Below are 22716 nucleotides of genomic sequence, written 5' to 3'. Positions count from 1 at the left end.
GGGGTACCTTGTGCCAACCAGACCCCTACATGCTGTTCCTGCACCTCACACCTCCCTGACCTGAGCAGAGTTTAACCCACTGAACTCCAACCAGCACTGATCACGAAGCTGGAAAATGACGGAAAGCAAATTGTTCCTAAAAAGTTTAGAAAAAATGTTACCACATCCACCTCCAGAGATAATTCCTAAGATTGGGCTAATAATGCTTTCCCACCAGGTACCTGCCAAAGTCCCAGCCTCAAAACTCTCCAGTCAGACATGGCATATTTTGCCACAGTGACATCCCACAGCCTCAAGTCTGTTTTATTTAGTTTAGAGAGATTCTCCACTCTTCCAGCAGTGTGCCTGCTTCACCAAATTGGTTATATTGAATATATAATAATAATAAATATAATGAATATATAATAATAAATATACAACTATATGAATATGTATATATTAAAAATATATAAATATATAAAAATAATAATAAATTGGCTATACTGAATATGTCCTATTACACAACACCCTATTTCAGTCCCACGAACTCATAGAAATTTGGTTCTTCTTGGGCTCCTGAGATTTCTGGCCATACAATTGTCTTCCTGCCTCTTTCCTCCCTGCCTATATGTCTTTGTTTTCCTCCTGAAGTGGAGTTCAGTGATTTCCTGTACCTCCCTTACAGCCCATGACCCTTAAAGCAACACTGCTTAGCTGCACTAAGGATCCATCTCAAAACTGAGGAAAGCCATGGGAAGAACAACTGCAGTCAGTCAAGACTGAACCAAAAAAAGGAGTCCTGGGGCTCACTCATACTCCTCTCACCAGGAAAAGGTGGAAGGAAGCTTGTAGACCGTTACCTCTGAGGTCATAAACTCTGAGCAAGTTACTAATCTCCTCCACCTCTTCCTCACCCTCCCTCATCTGCTGCTCCATTCTGCTGCTGCTCCTGTACTTCTCCTGCCAGCAGGCTGCTGTCACCCCCTCACCCCAGCTTCATCCTCCCCCTGTTCCAGACCCGCTCTCCCAAACAGCTCCTTTACCCCGTGCTCCTCTAACCTCCTCAACCCGAATCTTCCCTGACATCCTCTGCAGGCTCCTGTTTCCCTTTGGCTTTCTCATTGCTTTCCTACTTGCCAGAAGAGCAGGTCCTCAGCCCCTCCTGACCCTTCCTGTCCTGCCTGTTGAGCCTCAGGAGCTTCTGGAAGTGTGAAGCCTGGGACAAAGGGCAGTGTTGGGGCTGCGCCTGCACCGGGACATCGCTCTCCTGACGGGCATATGTGTGTATTTTGCACATGGTCAGATATTTTAAGGCAGGGAGGTTTTTTCTGTGACACAGAGGCTCTGCACCAGGCACTGCACAGCAACAGCATCACCAATGAAACTGCTTCCATTCCTAGGTAGGTGAAATCCCTGTCCCCGGGGAGCGAGTGGCAGATGAGAAGGGAGTGGGATCTGGCAAGGGGAAATCAGTCTATTGGGGATGGTGGAAACTTGGGGGATACACAGGACTGAAAGTCCCCATAGCTTTGATCAGTGTTGCTACTGCGTTCAGCAATTGCATGGTTAGCATCATCCCAAAAACCAAATCCCACAAATGCCTGTCTTTATCTCACTGTGGGTTTTGTACTGTAAAAAAAAAAAAAAAAGAAAAAAAAATTGTGGGTTTCTGTGGGTTTGGTTTAGTTTGGGGTTTTTTTCCTTCTCTCTCTCCATCTGCTTGGGAGATTTTTAGATTTCACGTGCTATAAACAGTAAAATGACAACAGAATCCCACAGGTTTCTGTTTTAATCTCTGTAAAATGTTCTCTCAAAAACACAGGGAAAAGATGAAATTGGGTGATACCTGAATTTTGTGTGTATTTTATAGTCTCTTGAATTCTCCATGAAATTGTAATTTGTCCAAGAAAACAATACCTAAGTGAGATTTCATGAAGCAATTGATCATGCAATTGTAATACTAGGCTAGCAAATATCCAGAATAGTATTCAGGTAGGGAAAAGCAGAACTGCAGGGAAACTCAGCATCCAAAAGGATCTTTGTGTTCTCCAACTTTCATTATGTCCTGCTAACAATTTATAAAGTACAAAGTAAAAAACTTACTTTCCCTTCTGAGCTAAATGACTTGTTTGTAACCTATTACAGGGTGTGTATAATAATTGTGTATAATAACACAGTAAGCCATTAGTTTTCTCAAAAGGAAAGATTCCTTTTTTTTCTTTGTGTTGAAAATCATATGCATTCGTACAATTGAAAAGTACTTATGTCATTTAGGAATCATCTAGGGGGTGGAAAAAAAAAGAAGACAATGCTTTAATAACAAGGAAATGGCACTTTAAGGGATTAAATTTAAATAATTTGGATAAGTTTTTAAACCACGCTGTCATAATGCTGTAAATATGCAACATATCATCCTAATCTCTCAGACCACGCCTATGTGTTAGCTATAAAACTGCTTAGAAACATAAAAAGTCTGATCAGGGGAACCCTCCTTGATGTTTTTTCCCTTGGATGTGTAGGGCAGTTTGGATTATACTCGATACATAATTCAGAGTGCAAATAAATGCTGTGTTTTACCGGAAAGGACCAGAGAGCTTTGAAAGCCATCCAAGTGTTTTCCCCAGATCACTGAGTAACTTCTGTGTTGTTTACCAATTTTATACCGGTTGAGAACACACACAAATTCTCAATCTATGGTGTCTGCTGCTTTACCAAAGAAGCTCCTGTAGTGGTGGCCCTTGGCCCATCCTGCAGCAGAGCTGAGTCTGCGATGACAAGTTCACAGGAATACACCCATTTCGTGCAAATCTGTGGCCCAGATCTTGTTTTAGAGCTCATGAGAATTATGTTTTTAGAGAATGAAACAAGCCTGATTTTCCTTTTGTTGCAGTTCTGGTTTCCAGTCTGCTGGACTATGGCTGCAGCTCTGCCAGCTGTAACATGACATGCCACAAAGATGCCAGGTGTGAAGTCCAGGGTGGCACAACGGGCTGCTACTGCTCCCAGGGATACACAGGCAATGGAATAACATTCTGCTACGGTAAACAGACTTTACCTATATGTATTTTTGTTATGTGCTCGTTTGAAAACCTGATTTAAGAGCCCCTTAGCTCAAGGGTTAAACTTTATGTCACGACAGCATGCACTAACATGTTTTCAAAGCCGAAATCTTCAAGGTTTTCTGAGAAATTCTACAATTTCCTCTCAGCATACCACACACCTCAGCTGAGTATGACCCGTTTTCCAGCTCTCCTTTCCCGTGACAGTTGCTAGTGCCATCTTTGCTGATTTATCTGCAGCAATTTCACTTGTGACTCAGGACTTCTGAAGCTTGGAGGTGGCCCAGTGGCTGCTTCCCAGCCCTCACCTCCCTTTCCCACACATGTAGCACTCAGCCACTCTTCCCAGTAGCTGATCATAATCCAATAACACAGTTCCTGGGCTGCTCCAGGAGGCTGAGGAGCTCTGTGTGTGCCACAGAGACGTGCCAGTGATGATTTTTCCACTACAGCTGTTTGCAAGAGAAATATGCCAGAAATCCCGTGAAGAGGTCTGCTTTTGGATGCCTCTGTCTTCCATCCAAAGAGAATGATATTTTTCCTGCCTTCATTTTTGAGTTGTTCTCTGCTATGAATAGCTCTAATGTTTATTTCCACTGTCAGGTATAGCTGTGTCCAGATGCAGACAGGCTGAAATTCATATGAATCCTGTCAGTTTTCAGTATCCTGAGAAGTACTTATGAATAGTAACCATCTATTTGCTCAGTTTCTGCGTTTCAAGCATCTTTGGAAATTTAGCAGTCAGTGCTTAGCAGGTTTGCTATGAGCACAGGTGAGCAGCCCACGTGTAGTTTGGATTTTTATAGCTCATTTACCACAGTGTACTTGGAAGTGTGCTTGTTTAGCAAAATACAGAATGCCTTTTTCCTAAGAGAGCTGTCTATCCTTTAAAGAAATATAGCTGGCTAAACCAATAAAGAATAAGGAATCACAAAATCACAGAATAACTTATTTTAAGAGATTTCTGAAGGTCATTTGGTCCAGCTCCCCACTCGGAGCAGGTTCAACTTAGAGAAGGTGGTTTGGGGCCTCATCCAGCTGAGCTTTGAGTATCTCCAAGGATGAAACCTGTGCCTCTCTGGGCCCTTGCTCCAGTGTCTGATCATCATTATTTTGAAATTTTTTTTTTCTGATATCAGTTTGATGTTTCTCTTGTTGCAGCCTGTAACTTTTGCCTCCCATGTGCACTTACTACTGAACATTTCTAATAATAGTTCAGCTTCATCTCCTCTATAATCCCTGCTGACCTACCATTAGGTAGCTGTAGGCAGCTATAGTATTTCCCTTTTGCCTTCCCATCTTAAGTCTGAGCAAACACTGTTCTCTCAATCTCATCTTTGCATCGAGTGTCATGTAGTTTCTAAATATATTTCTTGAATTTAGGGCTCACCTTGCCCTAAATATAGGTTAATCATTATTTGCCTATCGAAAATAATCTATCTCTGGTCAAAAGAGAATAAGAAGAAATGGCCTTCAAAACACTAATATGGCATTTGCACTGGTTCAATTTTACTACCAAAAAAAGTTGGCTGATTTGAAAGACAAGTGCACATTATGTTTGCAGAGTCAAGGGCCTATACTTGTGAAAAATACAGAAAAAAGCAAAAACCAAGCCAATTTTAGCAATACTTCCTGGAACAAATCAAACCAGCACTTACTTATCTAGCATCATAAGGTACCCACTACATTATCTGTACTTTTCTAGAAAGCTGTGATTATGAATCATCATTTAAATTTTCAGTAAAGATACCTATTGTTCTCACTGACGTGACTGATGTTCTTAAATCCATCCATTATATAGGTACCCGTTATAATATTATGAAATCCACTTGGGTGAGGACAGATTTATCTTACCTTCCATGGCTTTTTGTCTCATACAGCACCTTTTCCTCACTTTCTCTTTTACCTGTATTTTCTTAGGGAAACCTGCATTCAAAATCCAAAAAAAAAAACATTTTTGAGCACTTAAAGAAAATTCAGCGCAGTGAAAAATGCATTCACAAATCTTGTGATTAAATTAATTGTTTATTAATAATTATACTCAGCGTTTGGAAACTCAGTCTTCAAAATAACATTTCCACTATCGGTCCAGGCAAACAAGATACCAGATGTACTTGTGGTGCTTTGCAGTTGAGTGGCAATGGTCTGAAGCAAGCCTCGTGTCAGGAGACCAACTTTTTCTCTGGTAAAATACCTCAACAACCACCAAAGTCACTTACCCTGCAGCTAAGCAGCAAAGCTCGTGTCAGAACTGTGTGGCTGCTGGCCCTGGAAGAGGGAGGATGTTTCTCTAGGGCAGCGTGTTACACGGTGCATTATTAATATTGTGCAGCAGCCCTCTAATAGCATAAAAAAGTAACCTGAATTTTAATTGGGTGGGCTCCATAAAGGATTAGAAATATAGGCTACACCCCATCATAAATAGTTTAAAGCTATGAAAACGTAAGGCAAAGCCTGGGGTGTTTAATGATGTATGAGATCGTGCTGTTCTGTGTGGAGAAAGCAGCAGGTGTATCTGCTGTTCTGGAGATAGCTACCCATTTTTATTCTGTTAATAATCTTGGGCTTTTACAATGATAGTGCAGTCACCTTCAAAAGTGATCATCAATTATGTGCTAATACAGGCATTTTCTAAAGAGTGTATATAGCACATTGTGTTTATGTGTTTGCCCTCTTGGTTATTTAGACAGGTTGTGAAAGTCGTGGGTACTGTCAACAACATCAGTAATTTTGCAAAATGTGGAACCAACTTCTTCATTGTGCTTATCCTGGTAGACAATTAAACCAGAGCAGTCATTGTTTTGAGGCTTTACTCTGGAACAAGCAATTCAAATTCTTTCTCCTCGTAAAAATGTTGAACAAGAAATGCTAGTTTTCAGGTTAGTCCTCTTAAGCTTTTATAGATTAGAAACTCTTCCTTTTTATTTATAGGTACATTCTCACTGTTTTTGAAAGGTTTACATCCGCTTCTCCACTTTCACTTGCCTGTAACACCTCTTAAATACTTGTAAATGTTATTTCTTTGCTAGCCCTGTCTTTTCAATGTGACACACTTAGACATTTTCCCCTGAGTTTACTGTGCTGCAAGAGGCAATAATGTCCTGTTACATTTATTTCCTAGCACCATTATTGATGAATCATGAATCACTGATGTCAGCATACCTTAGGAATGGGGTTTGTTAGTTTTGACTTTGCTCCCTTTGCCAGCTGGCTAAGTGACTGCAGAGAGCTCAAGATTATTGGATTTGCTGTGTATAGATAAAGACACATAGATATGAATTTAATTTCCTGGTGTCAAAGTCATGGCTTTTAAAATAATTATCCTCTTACAATCTTTCCCACAAGATTTCAACCACTTTAAATTAGGTCATGTTTTGGACTTTCTGAAGGCATACTTTGGCCAGTCTAACAAAAAGCTAATCCTCTTCATAATCTTGTTGTCTTCAGTAAGAATATGTGCAGGAATGCACATAGTCAGGAGAAAAACTGATTGTGGTATCTGGCCTCTTTTATATATTGGAATTACAACTTACATAGCAATAAATTCCTTCTACACAGTATCTTCCAGAAAGCCATAAATGAGTCACCTTGTCAAGTTTTACACCTCTGAGGTACAAAATATATAACAGTCTTCTTACTCATTCTTTTGTATTTATATTTCTTGTTTTGTGTAGTATTAGATGAGAAAGAAAGACCTCTGATAACAGAACTATTTTCTTTTTAGGTACTCTGTTCTTGGGCAGATGTGAATTCTGTGAATATAATCAGTGAGGTTTTAGCTTCACATTATCATACACCTAATTGAAGCAACATGGGCTAAAGCTCTTGGCATAAAAATAAAACATAAAAATATATCCAGATAAGACTGATTTATGGACAAGTTAACTTCCTTTTATGCAAAAATACCGTGGATTTTTTGCAGTTAAATAGCACTACATTTGCCACTTTTGTAAATGCATTGATATAAAAAGAGTCGGACATATCAATTGGGTGTTGCTCACAATCCCAGCTTTCTTCCAAAAGAAAATTAAAGGAAACAAACAAAATATCAGATCTTTTAGAGAAGATTGGGGTGGAAGTAAAACTTCGCTGAAGCCAACATTTTATTTTTAAAAAACAAAGGGGAAAATGAGTTGGCATCAGTGATGCTTTCCTAAGCAGCTCTGCTGTTTCAATACTGGCTGCTTCTTGATTGCTGCCTGCCAATTTGCTGCTTTGCTGGCACACTGCAGGAAATTAAAGTAAACAGCGTGATCACAGTGTTTACTTTAACTTTCTAAAATACGGAAGGAAAATGAAGCAGTGCTGTTTGTTCCAGGAGGGTAGGCAGGCAAGCAGGAAAAAGCCTGAACACAATATCCCTCCCAGATATCCCTACACAATATTCCCTTGTAAATGTCACTCGCAAATTATACTGCAAGACTAATCAGTCTGACCTGTAAAATAGTTACAGCTCTTCCAGAAATACTGAGCAGGGACTTAGGCTGTCAGGGAAACTTTGTGCTGAAGCTCTATTCCTAAAGTGAAATGTAGGAAGATTTGTCGTTTTCCAGAGATAAAAAAATACATCAGTGTAAAGTGGTATTTTATATCAAAATACAGAATCCTTCTTGGAACACAGGCCAAGTGGTGTAAACTCTGCTGAAACAAATTGAAAGCCTACTCAATATCTGAACACAAACACATTTTCTTGTTTTACTGAGGGTCAAATGACCAACTCTCTGGCTTTTGCCTATATAAAAAGGAGCTTGTCTGTGAGAACTCAGTTCCTTGCTCTAACATGATGTCACTGTGTCTCACCACTGGCTTTTATTGCAGTCACTGAATTTGGTTTGATTCAGTGGTGTCACTGTTGCCATTCTGTAGCACCCAACTGGTGTATAATTTTGAGGGAATTTTTACTTTCAAATTAACATGCTACTGCATACAATCATTTTATTCTATCCAGAAGTGTTCATCAATAGAAAATGATCTAATCCAAATGCTGGTTCACCAGAGGAGAATTTTTTATTATTATTTTTTTGGTACCAGCAGGCATACATCACTGCATGTCACTTCTGTGTTTACCAAATAGTCTGAAATCACTGATACGGAAGATCCAATCCACACACTTCCTAAATTCATTTCATTGCTATCAGTTACCACAAGCTATAAAAAGGCAGATTGCAGCTGTTCTAGCATAGCACAGCAGGAGAAAGATATGCCTTAGCCAAACACTAATAACAGGGCTCCACTCAGTGTTTGACAGCTTTAAAACCTCGGGATGTGCTATGCAGGAGGCCAAAGCAGACCAGCAGTTCCCAGCCCTTTTGCTCCTATGCTCCTCATAGCCTCTGGGTTCATCTCACTCTTCCTTACCCTTTCTACTTTTCCCTTCTCCTCCTGTATCTCCCAGTCTCTGCTGGTTTGCCTCTAAATTCTGCTGGAGCATTTGCATGGTTTCAGGGTGGAACATGGTAAAAGCAGAGCATGAGAGGGCAGGAATCATCTTCAAACTCAGAACTCCTACTGCAGGTTTAGGTGTCTGCTTTTCAGTGAGCCCAAGAATTGCTAGGAAGGCACCATCCTGTTTGTTGCATATATAGGTATTATATTTAATTAAATCTATGCCTTCAAGCTTCCTCTCCAGGGGACAGAAAGTTTTCTTCCCTCACATGACTTCTTTGTTCATAAGGTAGCGGAATGTTTTTCTACTTTTCTTGAAGTGCAGAGATCGACTGCTGAGCTGGGAGATGTTACCCAGCTGAGGTATCTTGATCCCATATTCCAGGTTAAACCTGTAGGCAGATCATGGAATTGAAAAGTCTGGACAAAATAGCTGGGAGGATTTGACATTCTGGTGCATGACAGGCCATTAGCCTGGGAAAAAGCGTGGGTGTTAACGTCAACAGAGCGGGTTCCTGCTCCTTTGGGGACCTACAGCTTTATGTATGGCTTTTACCTTTTCATGTGCAAGATGTCACACTTTGCTGTGAATCTGGGAAGGGCTTGATGGCTGTGATGTGTGCAGACTGCTGGGGACTAACCAGCTGCTCTATGGTTGCCTTCCAGTGGCAAAGGACAGAGCCACGTTTCTGCTCCCGAAAACAGCCATGCGCTTGGCTAACAGTGTTAGTCAAAACAGCTTCTGTAGGCTTGAATTTAATTTTTAAAGCTGAAATTGCCTATTATAACTAGCTACTTTTGAAATTTTATGTTTCAGTTGAAACATTTAAGAGCAGAAAGGGGACAGAGTGCTACAGCAGTGCCTGGTGATGCATGAGAACATGAGTCAGGCAGAAAACAGTGCAGGATGTTTGCAGCAGCAATACAATCCTGCTGAATAAGACACAGCAGAGGCTGTCTCATTCCAATTCTCTTACCTCTGTAAATGGCTGGGTCCATAAAATTTGGACTCAAAGTGTTTTATGCATCCAAAGTGCCAAATCCAGTTTCCTCACACATATGAAAAAAATCCCTCCCACCTTCTCACTTGAATGAGATAAAAGGAATCTTCAGAGGGTCAGCTCTTCTCCTCACTGCCAGAAAACACAGTTTGCTTGAGCCGAAGATATAGCCCCCAATAACCATTTGTAAGATTGACCCTGACTTTAAGAAGCATTGGACAAAGTCCATTTTAGGGACTTTTTAGATAGAGTCATTACATTCACAGATTTGAGAAAAAAAAAAAAAAAAGTCATTTCTATTCTCTATCTTTTTTTATGGGTTTTGTTTACGTTTTCTTGAAACGATACTTGGAGCATGACTAAAATGCAGTAATGCATTTTTTGAAAGGACCAGAAACAAACAAACTTCCCCTTGTTATATCTTTAATCATATCCAGTCTCTCTTTTAAATCAGTCCTGTTTGTGTCTAAAAAGAGTTTTTAAAAAGTGTGTAGATGATGTGGTAGAAAAGAGTTATTTGTCTCTCTCAAAAATGTACCCAAACTTTCAGGCTGATCAGCTGTACACGGATGGTTTCTTACTTGTTTAATTCAAAATGTGTTTTAACCCTTGCCAAATAATGCTAATTTCCTTTCTTGAGAAAATACTCCTTTCATCCTGTTTTATGCTACTAAGAATCAATATGTTACATGTCTAGAGGATGTGGGAAAATTCATTTAAGGAGCTTTAAACTTATAATTTCAGAGTCTGCTTACTTTGTGTTTACCAGAGATATGATTCCCTTCCTGTGTCTCTAACATCTGAAGTGGTCCCAGAAGGTCCAACAGTAACAATACAGTCTTTTTACTTGCTGGTCTGAAGTAAAAGGATGGAAAGTATTTCCAGAACATGTATACTCATATAGGTATATTAAATGCACACAATTGGGTACACATGGACCTATGTATAAGAAGGCATGTGAATAAAAAGCAGAATATTCTATTTAAAAAAGTGTAATCCAATCTCAAAATTGTCAGTTTTACTCATTCTGTGGTCATATAGTTGAAATTAGCTTTGTTAAGGAAAGACCAGGATTTATTGGAAAGAAATTGCTTCCACACATTCCAGTTTCTTGAGACTTGCACATGGCAGAGACCACTGCACCCATCAGACTCTGCAGCTGCCTTTGGGGCTATGAAGTCAGTGCTACCCACGTAACAAGGGAAGTATCATCAGGAATTGCACACATAAGAGATGATGTCATTTCTGCACATATAATATCCCAGCAATCTGCTATAGTCATTTTACTTTTGTCTCTGTAACTCTATATCGAATTCACAGAGTTCAAGAGCAGAAAAGTGTTCTCTTTGGGGCCTTTTTAATTTTTTTTTCCTTATTTTAATTGCTGGTTTTTTTGTTTTCCTCAGCCAGAATAAACTAGCCAGGAGTGGTGAGGTTGTATGTTACCACATCTGAAATGTGTAATTTATCTGGGATGATATGCTGGTGCACAATTTTTCAGTGTATGACTGAAAAATTGCCAACTGAGCTGTTGGCAGAGAGAATATCAAACCCAGCTCAGCCCTGTGTGTAAGAAAGAGTTTAAGAAGGTAATTGACACTTTGGGCCTCTATTTGCCAAAGAAAGAGATAATGACGTTCTCCAAGAAGATTAGAATCTAACCAAACATTGTGCTCTAAATATAGAGCACAAAGCCAGGTGATGTTTGTGAAAATGCTGCCGGGCTGCCGGAGAAGGAGGGGGCTGAAGGACTGCAATTTTCGCACTGTATATTTTTTTAGGTACACAGATTTAATTTAGAGATTGTGGCTCGAAAATGAAATTTACAGTAGGTGTGTTTTTCGGCGATAAGAGATTGATTTTGTGACCCCGGTGCGCGCTAATTGAAATATCTGGCACCGCGTGTTGCTGAGGTTAAAGGAAGCCCCGCGCGCCTGGAACCGCGCTCTTCCTTCACCTTGAACCGCGCCGTTAATCACGGCCGCAATCACGGGCAGGAAGGAAGCTGCCGTTCCGCTGGGGTACAAGGAAGCTGAACAATCTCTGCTCATTGTCTAAGGGATGGGTTGTTGTGTGATTAGTCCAGGCCGAGTTTAGGAGATGCACGATTAGTTTAAAATGGAGATTTGAGGTTGGAGTTAAGGTTTCGGCGAGCACCAGAGGCCGGAGCCTCAACTGCTGTGGTGTGGCCAGAGCAAATGCAGGGGGTTATTTCATCTGCTCACCACAACTGTGGCTGCTGCTTTGTGCCTTGTGCCAGTAGATGCAGAGGGACCTGGAGAGGTTGGAGAGCTGGGCTGATTCCAACAGGATGAGGTTCAACAAGGCCAAGTGCCGGGTCCTGCACTTTGGCCACCACAACCCCCGGCAGCCCCACAAGCTGGGGACAGAGTGGCTGGAGAGCAGCCAGGCAGAGAGGGACCTGGGAGTGTGGATGGACAGGAAGCTGAACAGGAGCCAGAGTGTGCCCAGGTGGCCAAGAAGGCCGATGGATCCTGGTCTGGATCAGGAACAGTGTGGTCAACAGGTCCAGGGAAGGGATTCTTCCCCTGGACTCAGCACTGGTGAGGCCACCCCTGGAGTGCTGTGTCCAGTTCTGGGCCCCTCAGTTCAGGACGGATATTGAGGGGCTGGAGCAGGTCCAGAGGAGAGCAACAAGGCTGGGGAAGGGACTGGAGCACAAGTGCTGTGAGGAGAGGCTGAGGGAGCTGGGGCTGTTCAGCCTGGACAAGAGGAGGCTCAGGGGAGACCTCCTCACTCTCTGCAACTCCCTGACAGGAGGGGGGAGCCAGGGGGGGTTGGTCTCTTTTCCCAGGCAACCATCAGCAAGACAAGAGGGCTGGGTCTTAAGGTGTGCCAGGGGAGGTTTAGGTTGGAGATTAGAAAGAATTTCTTTGCAGAGAGGGTGCTCAGCCATTGGAATGGGCTGCCCAGGGAGGGGGTGGATTCTCCATCCCTGGAGGTGTTTAAGGACAGACTGGATGTGGCATCAGTGCCATGGGCTGGGAACCACAGCGGGGTTGGATCAAGGGTTGGACCTGATGATCTCAGAGGTCCCTTCCAACCCAGCTGATCCTATGATTCTATGATTCTCTAAGAAAACCGCTAAGTTTTAACAAAAGCCTTGGGCTGACAGAGAAAAAACCTCCATCTAGAGTCCAGACAAGGATCCATTGATGTCACGGGTTTGGAATGTCCTGCCCAAGCCCGGAGAAACCATGCCCTGATCTCATCAAACCTGTGCAGAAAACCTTTTGTGTTTTATCTCTCCCTTTGTGTTACCTGTTCCACCCTGTAAAATCCTCTGAGATAAAATGGGTTTTTCCCTATGAGGTAATTCCTAAGACCCCAAGATGTGTTTTGAGGGTTTTCCACTTACCTCATCTTTGGAAGGTCCCCAATTGTAATAGAATGAACATGCAAGCCCCCTGCTGAATATGCAAACCACGAACCTTTTAAATATGAAGTCGTGAATCCAATAAATGATCCCAGTTTTCTGTCTCCCCTGGGATCATCTTAGCTTCATTGGCCTCCTCAGGACTCTCCTGGTGGGGTTTTGATTTACTGTGTCTGCTTTATTTAGCTAGGTTTGTCTTAGCTTGGACTTGCACAACTGCGACAGTCTGAGTTGTCTATAAACTTGTGTGTCAGGGTGTCCCATTCTTTAGCTTATTACTTAATCTTACACATTTGTTAGGTTGGCACGGGATCTTGTTTTTCAAAAAAGGAAAATGAAAGCTCCTGAAAAGCCTTGACAATAAATGGTTATTTGTTCAAAACAGCCGAGTCTAATCTTTGTTTATGTTACTAGGCTTCATGTAATGGTGTGGCAATAGAGAAAAATAGCTCTTCGGGATATGCACTGGCTTTTATGTTTTATTTGTAATGAAAGCCATGCACATAGGCAGCAATCTACATAAGTTACAGTGAGGGAGAACATAAGCAGAGATGGTGACTTGCATGTTTATATATTTACTTTTTTTTGTGGCAAAGTATCTGAATGTCAATTTTTAAAAATGTTAAATTAGGCCGAGGTTTTCATTGGCAGAAATTTACCAGTGGAAGACTAAGAGAAAAGGTGAATTCAACCTCCACCAGGAGAGCACCACAGTTTCTCTCCTGCCCCATCTGTGCAGAGGAGCCACTTCCACAACAATTGTCCTATCTTCTTGTGTTCAGTCCCCAACTGGGACAGAGTACAGTGATCTTCACTGCTCTCTTAATGTTATAATGGGTTTTGAGCAACCCCAAAGCTCAAAAGGGCTGAGGGCAACAGAGCCTTTGCTCATAGGTTGCATCAGCAGTGTCATGGAGGGCAGGGAGTTATTGCAGCAGTGATCTGTGCGTCATATGATGGTCTTCATCGCTGATCTCTGGAACATCAGAGGCCCCAAAGAAACCCCAGAGAAACTTTAGGTTGTTGGCATGGACTGAAAGAGAAGTCCAGTTAAGCTCTGTGGGCCTAAATAGGAGCTCTGAGCCCTGCTTTGTTCTTTGTGGTGATGGGAAAGGAGTAGGTGGAAAAATGTATTACAGTAAAGGCTGTGCCTTACTTTTTCTCTTTAATAAATCATTTTAGTGGGTAGCATTGATCCTGAGGAAGCTCCACCCTTTCCAAAATCAGGCTGCAAGAAGTTCAGAAGGGAGAGGAAGCTGGAGGCACTCAGATGAACAGTTTCAGACCCTTTGTTCCTATCCAAAATATTCCATTATTTAGAGCTATGATGAAGCATGCATCAATTCATAAATCTGACCCACTGTGCAATATAAAAATGTCAATATTTCTCTCCCATTGTGTAAGAGATATCTGGTGCATACAGAAAGAGTTCCATCTCCTTAGCTACCACAGAGAAAATGGGAAAGGCAAATAGCCTTCAAAAGTGACTTGAAAGCAGAGATGAGGAGAAGTTTCTAAAACTTAACACAGCTTTTCATCTGGGCAGATCAAAATAGAAACTATGCAGGATTTGCAGTTGTAAATGATGCAGAGCTATGATTTGGCTTCTTTTTTTTAATGTTGTCATGCAAATCTTGGTGCGGTGATTCCACAAAACTTTTAATCATTCTCAGCTCCGTTGTTAAAACCTGGGAAACCATAGAAAAACTGTCTTCAGAAAACAAGGTCGCTTCAGGGATGCATCATGCAGCATCACTGGTCTCAAATAAGTAAAATATTTGGTCCTTCAGGTGTCAGGATGCAGCAGAGGGTCACAGAAGTGTTGAGCTCTGTTTGTATCATTTTGCACGTGAGGTCTGAGGTTTAGGCGGATGTCAAAGGAGAGGCTGGGATAATATTTACACAGCTGTAGGCTGCAGAGAAAGGAACTGTTAGCTGAACTTTTTGTATTTCCTCTTGAAGAAACGGGTGCTATGCTAATGCCACCAAAAGCTTCTTGCTGGAGCGGAGAGACGTGCTAAAAAACCTCTGGGCTTTATTCTCTATTCTCAGAGAAAGCTATTGCAGCTTTTATTGGCTGTAAAGTGCACTTGAATTATTACTCACATTTTGGCCCTAGACTGATGAACATTCAGGAAACTTTTAACCTGACAATGCCACATTACCCTCAAGGAATGCCACGCAGACAGGAACATTCCATTTTGAGCTTGATGTTCAATCTAGTCAGGGGTCTGTGCTGCAATATGGACACCTGGCTTTGAGTGCTGCAAGAGAAATCCAGAGCAGGGCTAGTGCTGCTTTCACTGTCACTGTGGTAAAAATAGACCTGCTGCCTCTGTTCTTGTAGCAGTAAGCAATGACACGAGCACGGAGGAGTACAGTGAGGTATTTTATTATAGTTTCCTGCAGGAGGGGTGATGCTGATGACATTCCTCCGACAGGGAGGTGGGTGACTTACGAGTGAGTCTGGCAAGCCACAATGGCTGTAGGACAAAAAGCCACAGTTAGGGGTGGATTTTCCAAAGAAATATGTGTTCAGCACTGTTGAACTGTCTGGCTCTATCCTAGGTGCCTAAAGGAGGACTGAGCTGTTTCAAAAGAATGCTCCCAGTTGCGGACGCCGAGCAATTGAAAATCTGAAGTGCTTTTTATTTTCCTATCATCTGTTGTCAGTTTGGGCTTTTGATTGATTTATTTCTTTATTTTTAACTCTAAAGACCCTTTAATTAGGGAGAGGAACTATGTGAATGAGCTGGAGCTGCTGGTGGTAGCAGCTCCTTGCCATCAGAGATTCGGTAATTAAATAAGTAGATAATATCCTCCTTATTGAGAAGATTTAGAAAATCATAAGGACTTTGCATTATTACAGTGTTTAACATCCACAAATGGAGTAAAAAAACCCATAGTGGCAATTTTCATTAGTTGCAATGCATGTGGAGGGCTCTTTTCTTCCTTCAAACAGCCAAACACTAAACAATTCCTAAATCCCTCCTTGTTACTTATGTTTTCTTCTTGGTGGTTAAAAACCTCATAAAGCAGAAATTGAAGACTTGCTATTAAAATACTTGCTGACAGCTCCATTCAAAACATCCTTCCAAATAGTGCTATATCCCATCACGATTCATTTGCTATTCTGATATAGCTGCTTTAACAAGTACCTTCCTTCTTGGTTAGGGCCCATCTCTTTTTACCGGAAAATTCTTCTTTTAAACACCTTATTGAATCTCTGCTATGAACAAGTCCTTCTCTGGTGTGGTACTGTTTGTGTTACAGAACACATGTAACCCCTAAAAAAAGCACAGTGACAGGCTTATCAGGGGTGCAAAATGAGAAAACAGCCAGAAAAAGAAACCCTGGCCTTTGTCACCTCCTCACGTGCGGTGTCGGGGTGCGACCGCCCCGTGCAATTAGAGCAAATCGGGATTTCTGGCTCAACATATTGTCCCCACATCCCTCTGTGCCCAGGAGGGCACACTGCCCTGCAGAGTTGGCACACACCAGGGCACTGCTGGGCACGACTCTGCCAGGGCAGAGGGTGTAAAGCAGCACAGCTCCATCGGCACCAGAATTCCGCTTCCACCAGCCCGAGGCCAAACCCAGGAACATCCTGGGGATTAAGTGGTCCCCAGTGAAGCAGGGTGAATTCGCTGTTGAAGCTTGAAGTTAGAATTATTTACAGTCACTTTAACAGGACAACAGCTGCTCTTTACCTAGAGATGAGCCAAGAGCACTGAAAGAATTTGGATCTGAATTGCAGATGGATGGATTTCAATTTGATTCAAGTAGCTGGACTGCCGTGATTCTGTACTGTGAGCTCTCAAAGTCAGAGCTGGAGAGAAAAATCATTAATTTGGAAGCTGATACTCCGAAAGACTTTTATGAAGCAATATATTTTCATAGCAGACACAGATCAATTTAAAAGTAGTAATCAAGAGCCATGTGCTACGTGTTCACGGACAGAAAATGTAGGGAATCCAGCCAGAGCCAGACACTTAACATTCCGAGCATTCAGACTAGCACTGAAGATATTGCCTCTATGGAAAATGGTATAATTCAGAATTAAAGTTATTGTGAATTTGTGAGATAATGACAATGCTGTGCAGATACAAAGATGCTGCCAGATTGCTACCAGAAACTAGCTCAACATAACTTTTCTAGGCAAATTTGGGTTTAACTTCTGTAGAAATTTTGGTGGAAGGAAAAGTCTCTGCAGATATGTTACAGAAAAGATGTGTTCAATTCTTGAGACAAGAGAGAAAATTGTAATATAATAGAACACCTTCAAAACACCTTTTACCATATTTGAAAGACATTCTCTAAATTCAAAGTAACTATACCATCTTTCGTCAAATGCAAATGAGATTCAGGCCCAAGGGTTTTTTTCCTTACCAGTCCTAAAAATTTTGAGATGCAACGTTCCCTCAAAAAAATAAAGCAGTCACACACTACTGTTTTGTATCATGCAAGTAATAGCATTGCACAAAACCAAAATTTGTATTTACTTGGATACCACTACAACCAAATCCCTCCTGGAAATTTTTAACCTTGCTCCCTAAGTAGTCCCTTTGGGAATACTTAAATGACAGAGTTGTAGTCACCAGCAGTGGTAGGTATTTCAAAAGGTTGATTCATTTCCTCTCTTATGGCAATCATTGACAGACTCTGCTCTGTGCCATGGCGTGTTTGAAATCAGATCCTCAGACAGTCAGGATTTGTACTTGGAGCAGACATGGTTTTCACTCCTGTGCTGAAGTCATCCTCTGTCATGACTTGAAGTAACCTGAAGACACCTCCATGTGTGCTATGTACAAACTCTTAAGTTGATTTTTCTCCAGTTTTCCATGTCAGTCTTTACCAGTCAGGAAAGAAAGCAGGGAATAATGAAGCCTTCTACCTGATAGGGTTTTCTCTGTGTCATGGTTCAACTCCAGCCAGCAACTCAGCCCCACACAGCTGCTAGTTTACCTTCCTCAGTGGGATACGGAAGAGAATCAGAAGGGTAAAAGTAAGAAAACTTACTTGATCAAGCAAAAGGCAGTTTTATAAGTAAAGCAAAAGCCGTGCACACAAGCAAAGCAAAGCAAGGCCTTCATTCACTACCCATGGGCATGCAGGTACTCAGCCATCCTCAGGACAGCAAGGCTCCACTGTGTGTGACTTGGGAAGACAAAAGCCATCACTCTGAATGCTCCCCCTTCCTTCTTCTTGCCCCAGCTTTATATGCTGAGCATGATGCCATGTGGCACAGAACATCCCTGTGGGCAGTCAGGGTCAGATGTCCAAGCTGTGTCCCCTCACAACTTCTTGGGCACCCCCAGGGGGGTGTGAGAAGCAGAAAAGGCTTTGACTCTGTGCAAGCCCTGCTCAGCAATAACTGAAACATCCCTGTGTTATCAACACAGTTTTCAGGACAAATCCAAAACATAAATCCCCATACTAGCTACCATGAAGAAATGAACTCTATTCCAGCACACCGTGGGAGTGACATCAAGGTGTGATGATCCTCAGTACCTTTTGAACTCTGCTGTCTTCCATTAAAATTAAATAAATAAATAAATAAATAAACCCTCAAATATACTGAAGAATCCATATGGAAGGGTAATTCTGCTTTTGATAGAGCCATGAAAATAACTTAACCTTGGCCTTGCATTTCCCCAGCCACTAAAATCAAACAAACACAAGACATAAAATGGTGGGAAGCCAGGTTTCAGGCATTACAGGACTTGTGGAATGTTCTGTTTGCTGCTAGTATTCAGAAGCATTTTTTATGTGAGTTGTTCCTTTCTATTTTGCTTGGCTTAATTTTGAGAAATATAGAGTCGAAGTTTTATTTGAACTGAAGAGTCTGAGTAGACTTACAGTCTATTTAGATTTTTCTGCTCCTTGGGCTATACAGTAGTAGAAAAACACTCTTTATAAATACACACATATATATAGACCATACTGTCTATGTACATTGAAACTATCTGAATTTATTTAATCTGTATAAAAGTTCCAAAACCTTGATTCACAAAATTTATATCCATAGCCAATTCGTCATCTACAATGGATGAGAAATAAATAAAAGTATGCTGTATTTAAACACTCTGCACATGGTATCACTAAAATGGATTAGGACAATGGCATACCTTCACAGGTGTTTCCATAGCACACAGTGCATAGTGCTCAGAAAAAAATCTTATTTTTCATGAGCAGCCTGATTTAATGAAGTGTCCCTGCCCAGAGCTGAGGGGTTAGAACCAGATCTTTAAGGTCCCTTCAGTCCCAAACCGTTCTCTGATGATTCTATGATTCTGTAACACAGGATCCATCAGGCAGCTGCAGAACCTATTTTTACTTTTACACCTCTAAGCAGATTCCATTTGGGTGGATTGGGCTGCTCGTGGAGAGTGAAATTCCTGAAAGAGCTTAGTGACTCCGTGTTAGTTTTTACTAATTCTGTTCTCTTTGTGTTAATAGTATACAGGTACAAGGCATACAGTGAAAATGGTGAGATTTTTACCACTGATTTCTCCTCAGAAATGAGACATAATATATTGCTGTGAAGACAGATGGCTTTGTATTACATTGTTGTCTGCTACTCTGTAGCATGAAACTTCATGTATTTTGTGAAAAACCCCAAACATAGAAATTTATTGAGACCAGAAAATGAGAATTAAGATGTGGGATCTTTGGGGGAAATGTTATCATTAATAATTATCTCCTAGCTGGTTTTGCTGTCATTTCTCTGCTCCAGCCTTTGACAGAGCAGATTTAAATGGCTTTTGTCTGGTGTGTCAGTGGCCTCCCATTATTATCAGCTGAGACATAAAACCCTTCCTCACATATTTGTATAAGTAAATCTGGTCACTGACTCTTACCATTCCCATCCTCTCTGCTTTCCCTCTGTCCAATATCTCTGTCCTCATTGGTGTTACCAACATCATAGTAACTTAGTATCATCCACGAATTTCAGTCTCAGAATGCTCATCTCTTTTTCCAGAGCATTAATAAACGCAGAAAATAAAACTGGGCTTAATATCAGCTCCTGGGGAAACCCAACTGGATGTCTCTTCACAGCTCAGTGCAGTGCTGCTTGTCACGACCCATTATCCTTTGTTTACATTCCTTCAGCCAGTTTTCAATCCACATGGCAGCACTCTTACCCAAGACATTACAAATTATTTTTCTAATAAGATTTTATGAGCCATTGTATCAAATGCTGTGCTACAGCCTGCATATATTGTATTACCAGCAGTTGCTGGTATTCACACCTAAAGTTTTAAGGCAAAGGGGGTAGGAAATTCCAACTTTCAGCAGTGGGACATCTCACATGAGCAGTGCCACCAGAAGACAAGGAGTGGTGGAGACATGGGACCAGCTACAGTTTGGGAGATACAGTCAGAAGGAAGGGACAGAAAGGCCTGGCGTGGTGGATAGCAGGGGGAGGAGGGCTGCCATCATGGTCTGAACAGAAGAAAGGAGCAGGAGAAGTCAAAGAGAGTCTCAAAACTGGGAGTCACTTTGACAGGGGAGTTCTGCAGCTGGCAGTTCTAGGGGAGGATCTCTAAGCTGTCATTCATTCAGTGAGTTTGTCTGGTGCTGTTCAAACCAGGAGCCATGCCTTGCTTTCTTTCACAGTAATTCCTGTGGTGCTGTTTGCATCACACACCACTTGGGGCTTTGGAAAATAATTAGAAAATAATCCGAAAATAATCCAGTTTCTCTGAATAAATTCAGATGTAGGCATCATGGGTGTGCACTGTGCAGTTTAAATCTGTAGCCCATCTCTTCTCATGCCATTTGGGCCACGTAGATTAGTGAGGATAGGAGATTTTGCTCTCATAACCCCATGTCTGGGGCTTGTCCCTTACTCAAACAGAAATACATGGACAGACCTTGCACTGGCTTTACCAAGAGCTGTTCCTGCCTGAGAATGGCAAGATCACACCGAGGATCAAATCCTCTTTGTGAAGGGATTACATTTCCTGCCAAATATGTGACATAGTTCAGTTTCAAGCACACACAAAATAAATCTGTGTCAAGACAGACATTTAGCAATGGCTTAGTATCCAGGACTGTCATGGGAGACAGCTCTCAGTATCCAGTCTAGCAAGATCTTCTGCCCAATATCTGCATGACCTTGGGATCTATCTCTCTTAAATAATTTCTAGGGATGGTATCTAATGAAGCTTTGGTACTAATTTACATATAATGCACAAGTGTGGATTCAGACATTTAAATTATATTGGGAGACAACCTCTGAGAAGCCATTTCTAAAGAAACTGGTTTTCCTTCCTGTCAACTCTTGTCACTGCTTGCAAATCTTCTCTGTCTTTGTGTTGCTCACCCATGCTTATCCTTGGACTTTAAAAGGCATTCATCAAAGAGATAACAGATTTCATTTTGTGCATCACCAAGGATTATCCTGTGAAAACAATGCTACCCAAAGTACGTGATGGCTGATTTGTAAGGAACGTGGGGACACTGTACATATCACAAAAATGTCAGTCCAGCTCCTGGAAAAAATAAGTAATGTGAATTTGCTCAAGAGATTCCTGGTTTTGGCAGTGCTGGGTGCTCGCTTTGAGAGCTCCCAACAGTCATACTTCCTGTGCTGGGACAATCAGAGGCAGATGCTGTTACTTCCACCCTGGAAATTAACTGCTAATGCAGTTAATACCCTGTTCAGCCTACTCACTTAGGAAACTATGGGTAATAGTGTAATGAGATTAATTTTTCTTATGTAAAAATAAAAGAAGAAAGAAACGAAAATAGAAGGATGTTTTAAACCAAATATGACAGCCTTAAAGATTTTGCACCAGCTTTGTCCTCTGGAATTAAAGAATGTTTGAAGCAGACTAACTTGAGGGGTGTTGGCATGGCTATATGACCCCAAGATCCAATCCATAGCTCAAGATTGCACCAATTGGAACAATACTCTCATCAATAAAACCATGCAGGATAAAGGGTTATTTATGATTTCTTTTCTCAGTAGATTCTATCTATCTTGTAACACAGGCTGGCTCTCTGGAATATCAAGCACTTCAAGGAACCTGTTAGAAAATTAATTACGTCATCCAGCCAAAGCAATATGAGAAATGTCCTGGAGTCTACACTATCCTAATGTTGACTTAAAATCATATATTCATATTACCTTTTTATGTCTAGTAAAGCAATGCGATAGAGACTTTTTTTTTTTTTTGCCAAAGTTGTATTATCTCATTTCTCTGAGTTAGGTAAACTGTAATGTGTCTGCTTTACAGATGGGTAGACTTAGCATAAAGAGAAGGAAGCCACAGTTTTCAGTCAAGAGTGCCTAACTGTAAGCACTTCCATCTATACTGGTCAGCCACAGTGACGGTGGCTCCTAAAATGAGCCTTTTTCCATTCATTTATATGACAGATTATTTTACTTTAAACAATTCTTGGATAAAATACATTAGGCATCCCTAGGGCAGGAACCTGAAATCAAGATTATGGCATGAGACATTACCTGCCTGGCTGGAGAGATGTGCTCGTGGGCTCAGGGTGATTGAATTGCTCTTGCCAACTGAAGCAGCTTCAGTAGGAAGGATGGGGTGCAGTTCTGCTCAGGTACTGGGTGACTAAGGTGCTTTCCAGGTTTGTTTGGGACTGCCCCTAAACTCCTGCATACTAAAACAGTGCTAATGAAGAGGGCATTGCCACTACCTCCTTGTCTTTCTCTTCTTCTTCTTCCTGTGTTTGAAGAAAAGTGGCTGCAGCTGCACTGATCATAGCACAGGTTCCCGTTGGTGTTTGTAGGACCCCAACCCCTTGGCAAAGAGTTCCCAGTGGAATTGAGGCACCACTGAAAAATAGAGACTGGTCTGCTTATTGCTGGCAGGGTCAAGACAGCCCGGGGCATATCAAGGAGCACAGCACAGGAATTTGT

The 22716-nt window shown here is 41.6% G+C and overlaps 1 protein-coding gene across 1 annotated transcript in view; it reads left to right on the top strand.

Annotated features, from left to right (window-relative positions):
- Positions 1 to 723: 723 nt before the first annotated feature.
- ADGRL4 (adhesion G protein-coupled receptor L4) overlaps positions 724 to 22716 on the top strand; it is a 76716-nt gene continuing 54723 nt past the window's right edge. Inside the window, exons 1-2 of the mRNA XM_064665578.1 lie at positions 724 to 1379; positions 2870 to 3019. Of these exons, the coding sequence (XP_064521648.1) occupies positions 1358 to 1379; positions 2870 to 3019 (172 nt within the window). The 5' untranslated portion in view covers positions 724 to 1357. The remainder of the gene's footprint in view (positions 1380 to 2869; positions 3020 to 22716) is intronic.

This window comes from Pseudopipra pipra, chromosome 9, assembly GCF_036250125.1.
Source record: "Pseudopipra pipra isolate bDixPip1 chromosome 9, bDixPip1.hap1, whole genome shotgun sequence".
Taxonomy (NCBI): domain Eukaryota; kingdom Metazoa; phylum Chordata; class Aves; order Passeriformes; family Pipridae; genus Pseudopipra; species Pseudopipra pipra.
The sequence above is the reverse complement of the archived record's forward strand: the minus strand, read 5'-3'. Positions and strand labels throughout refer to the sequence as shown.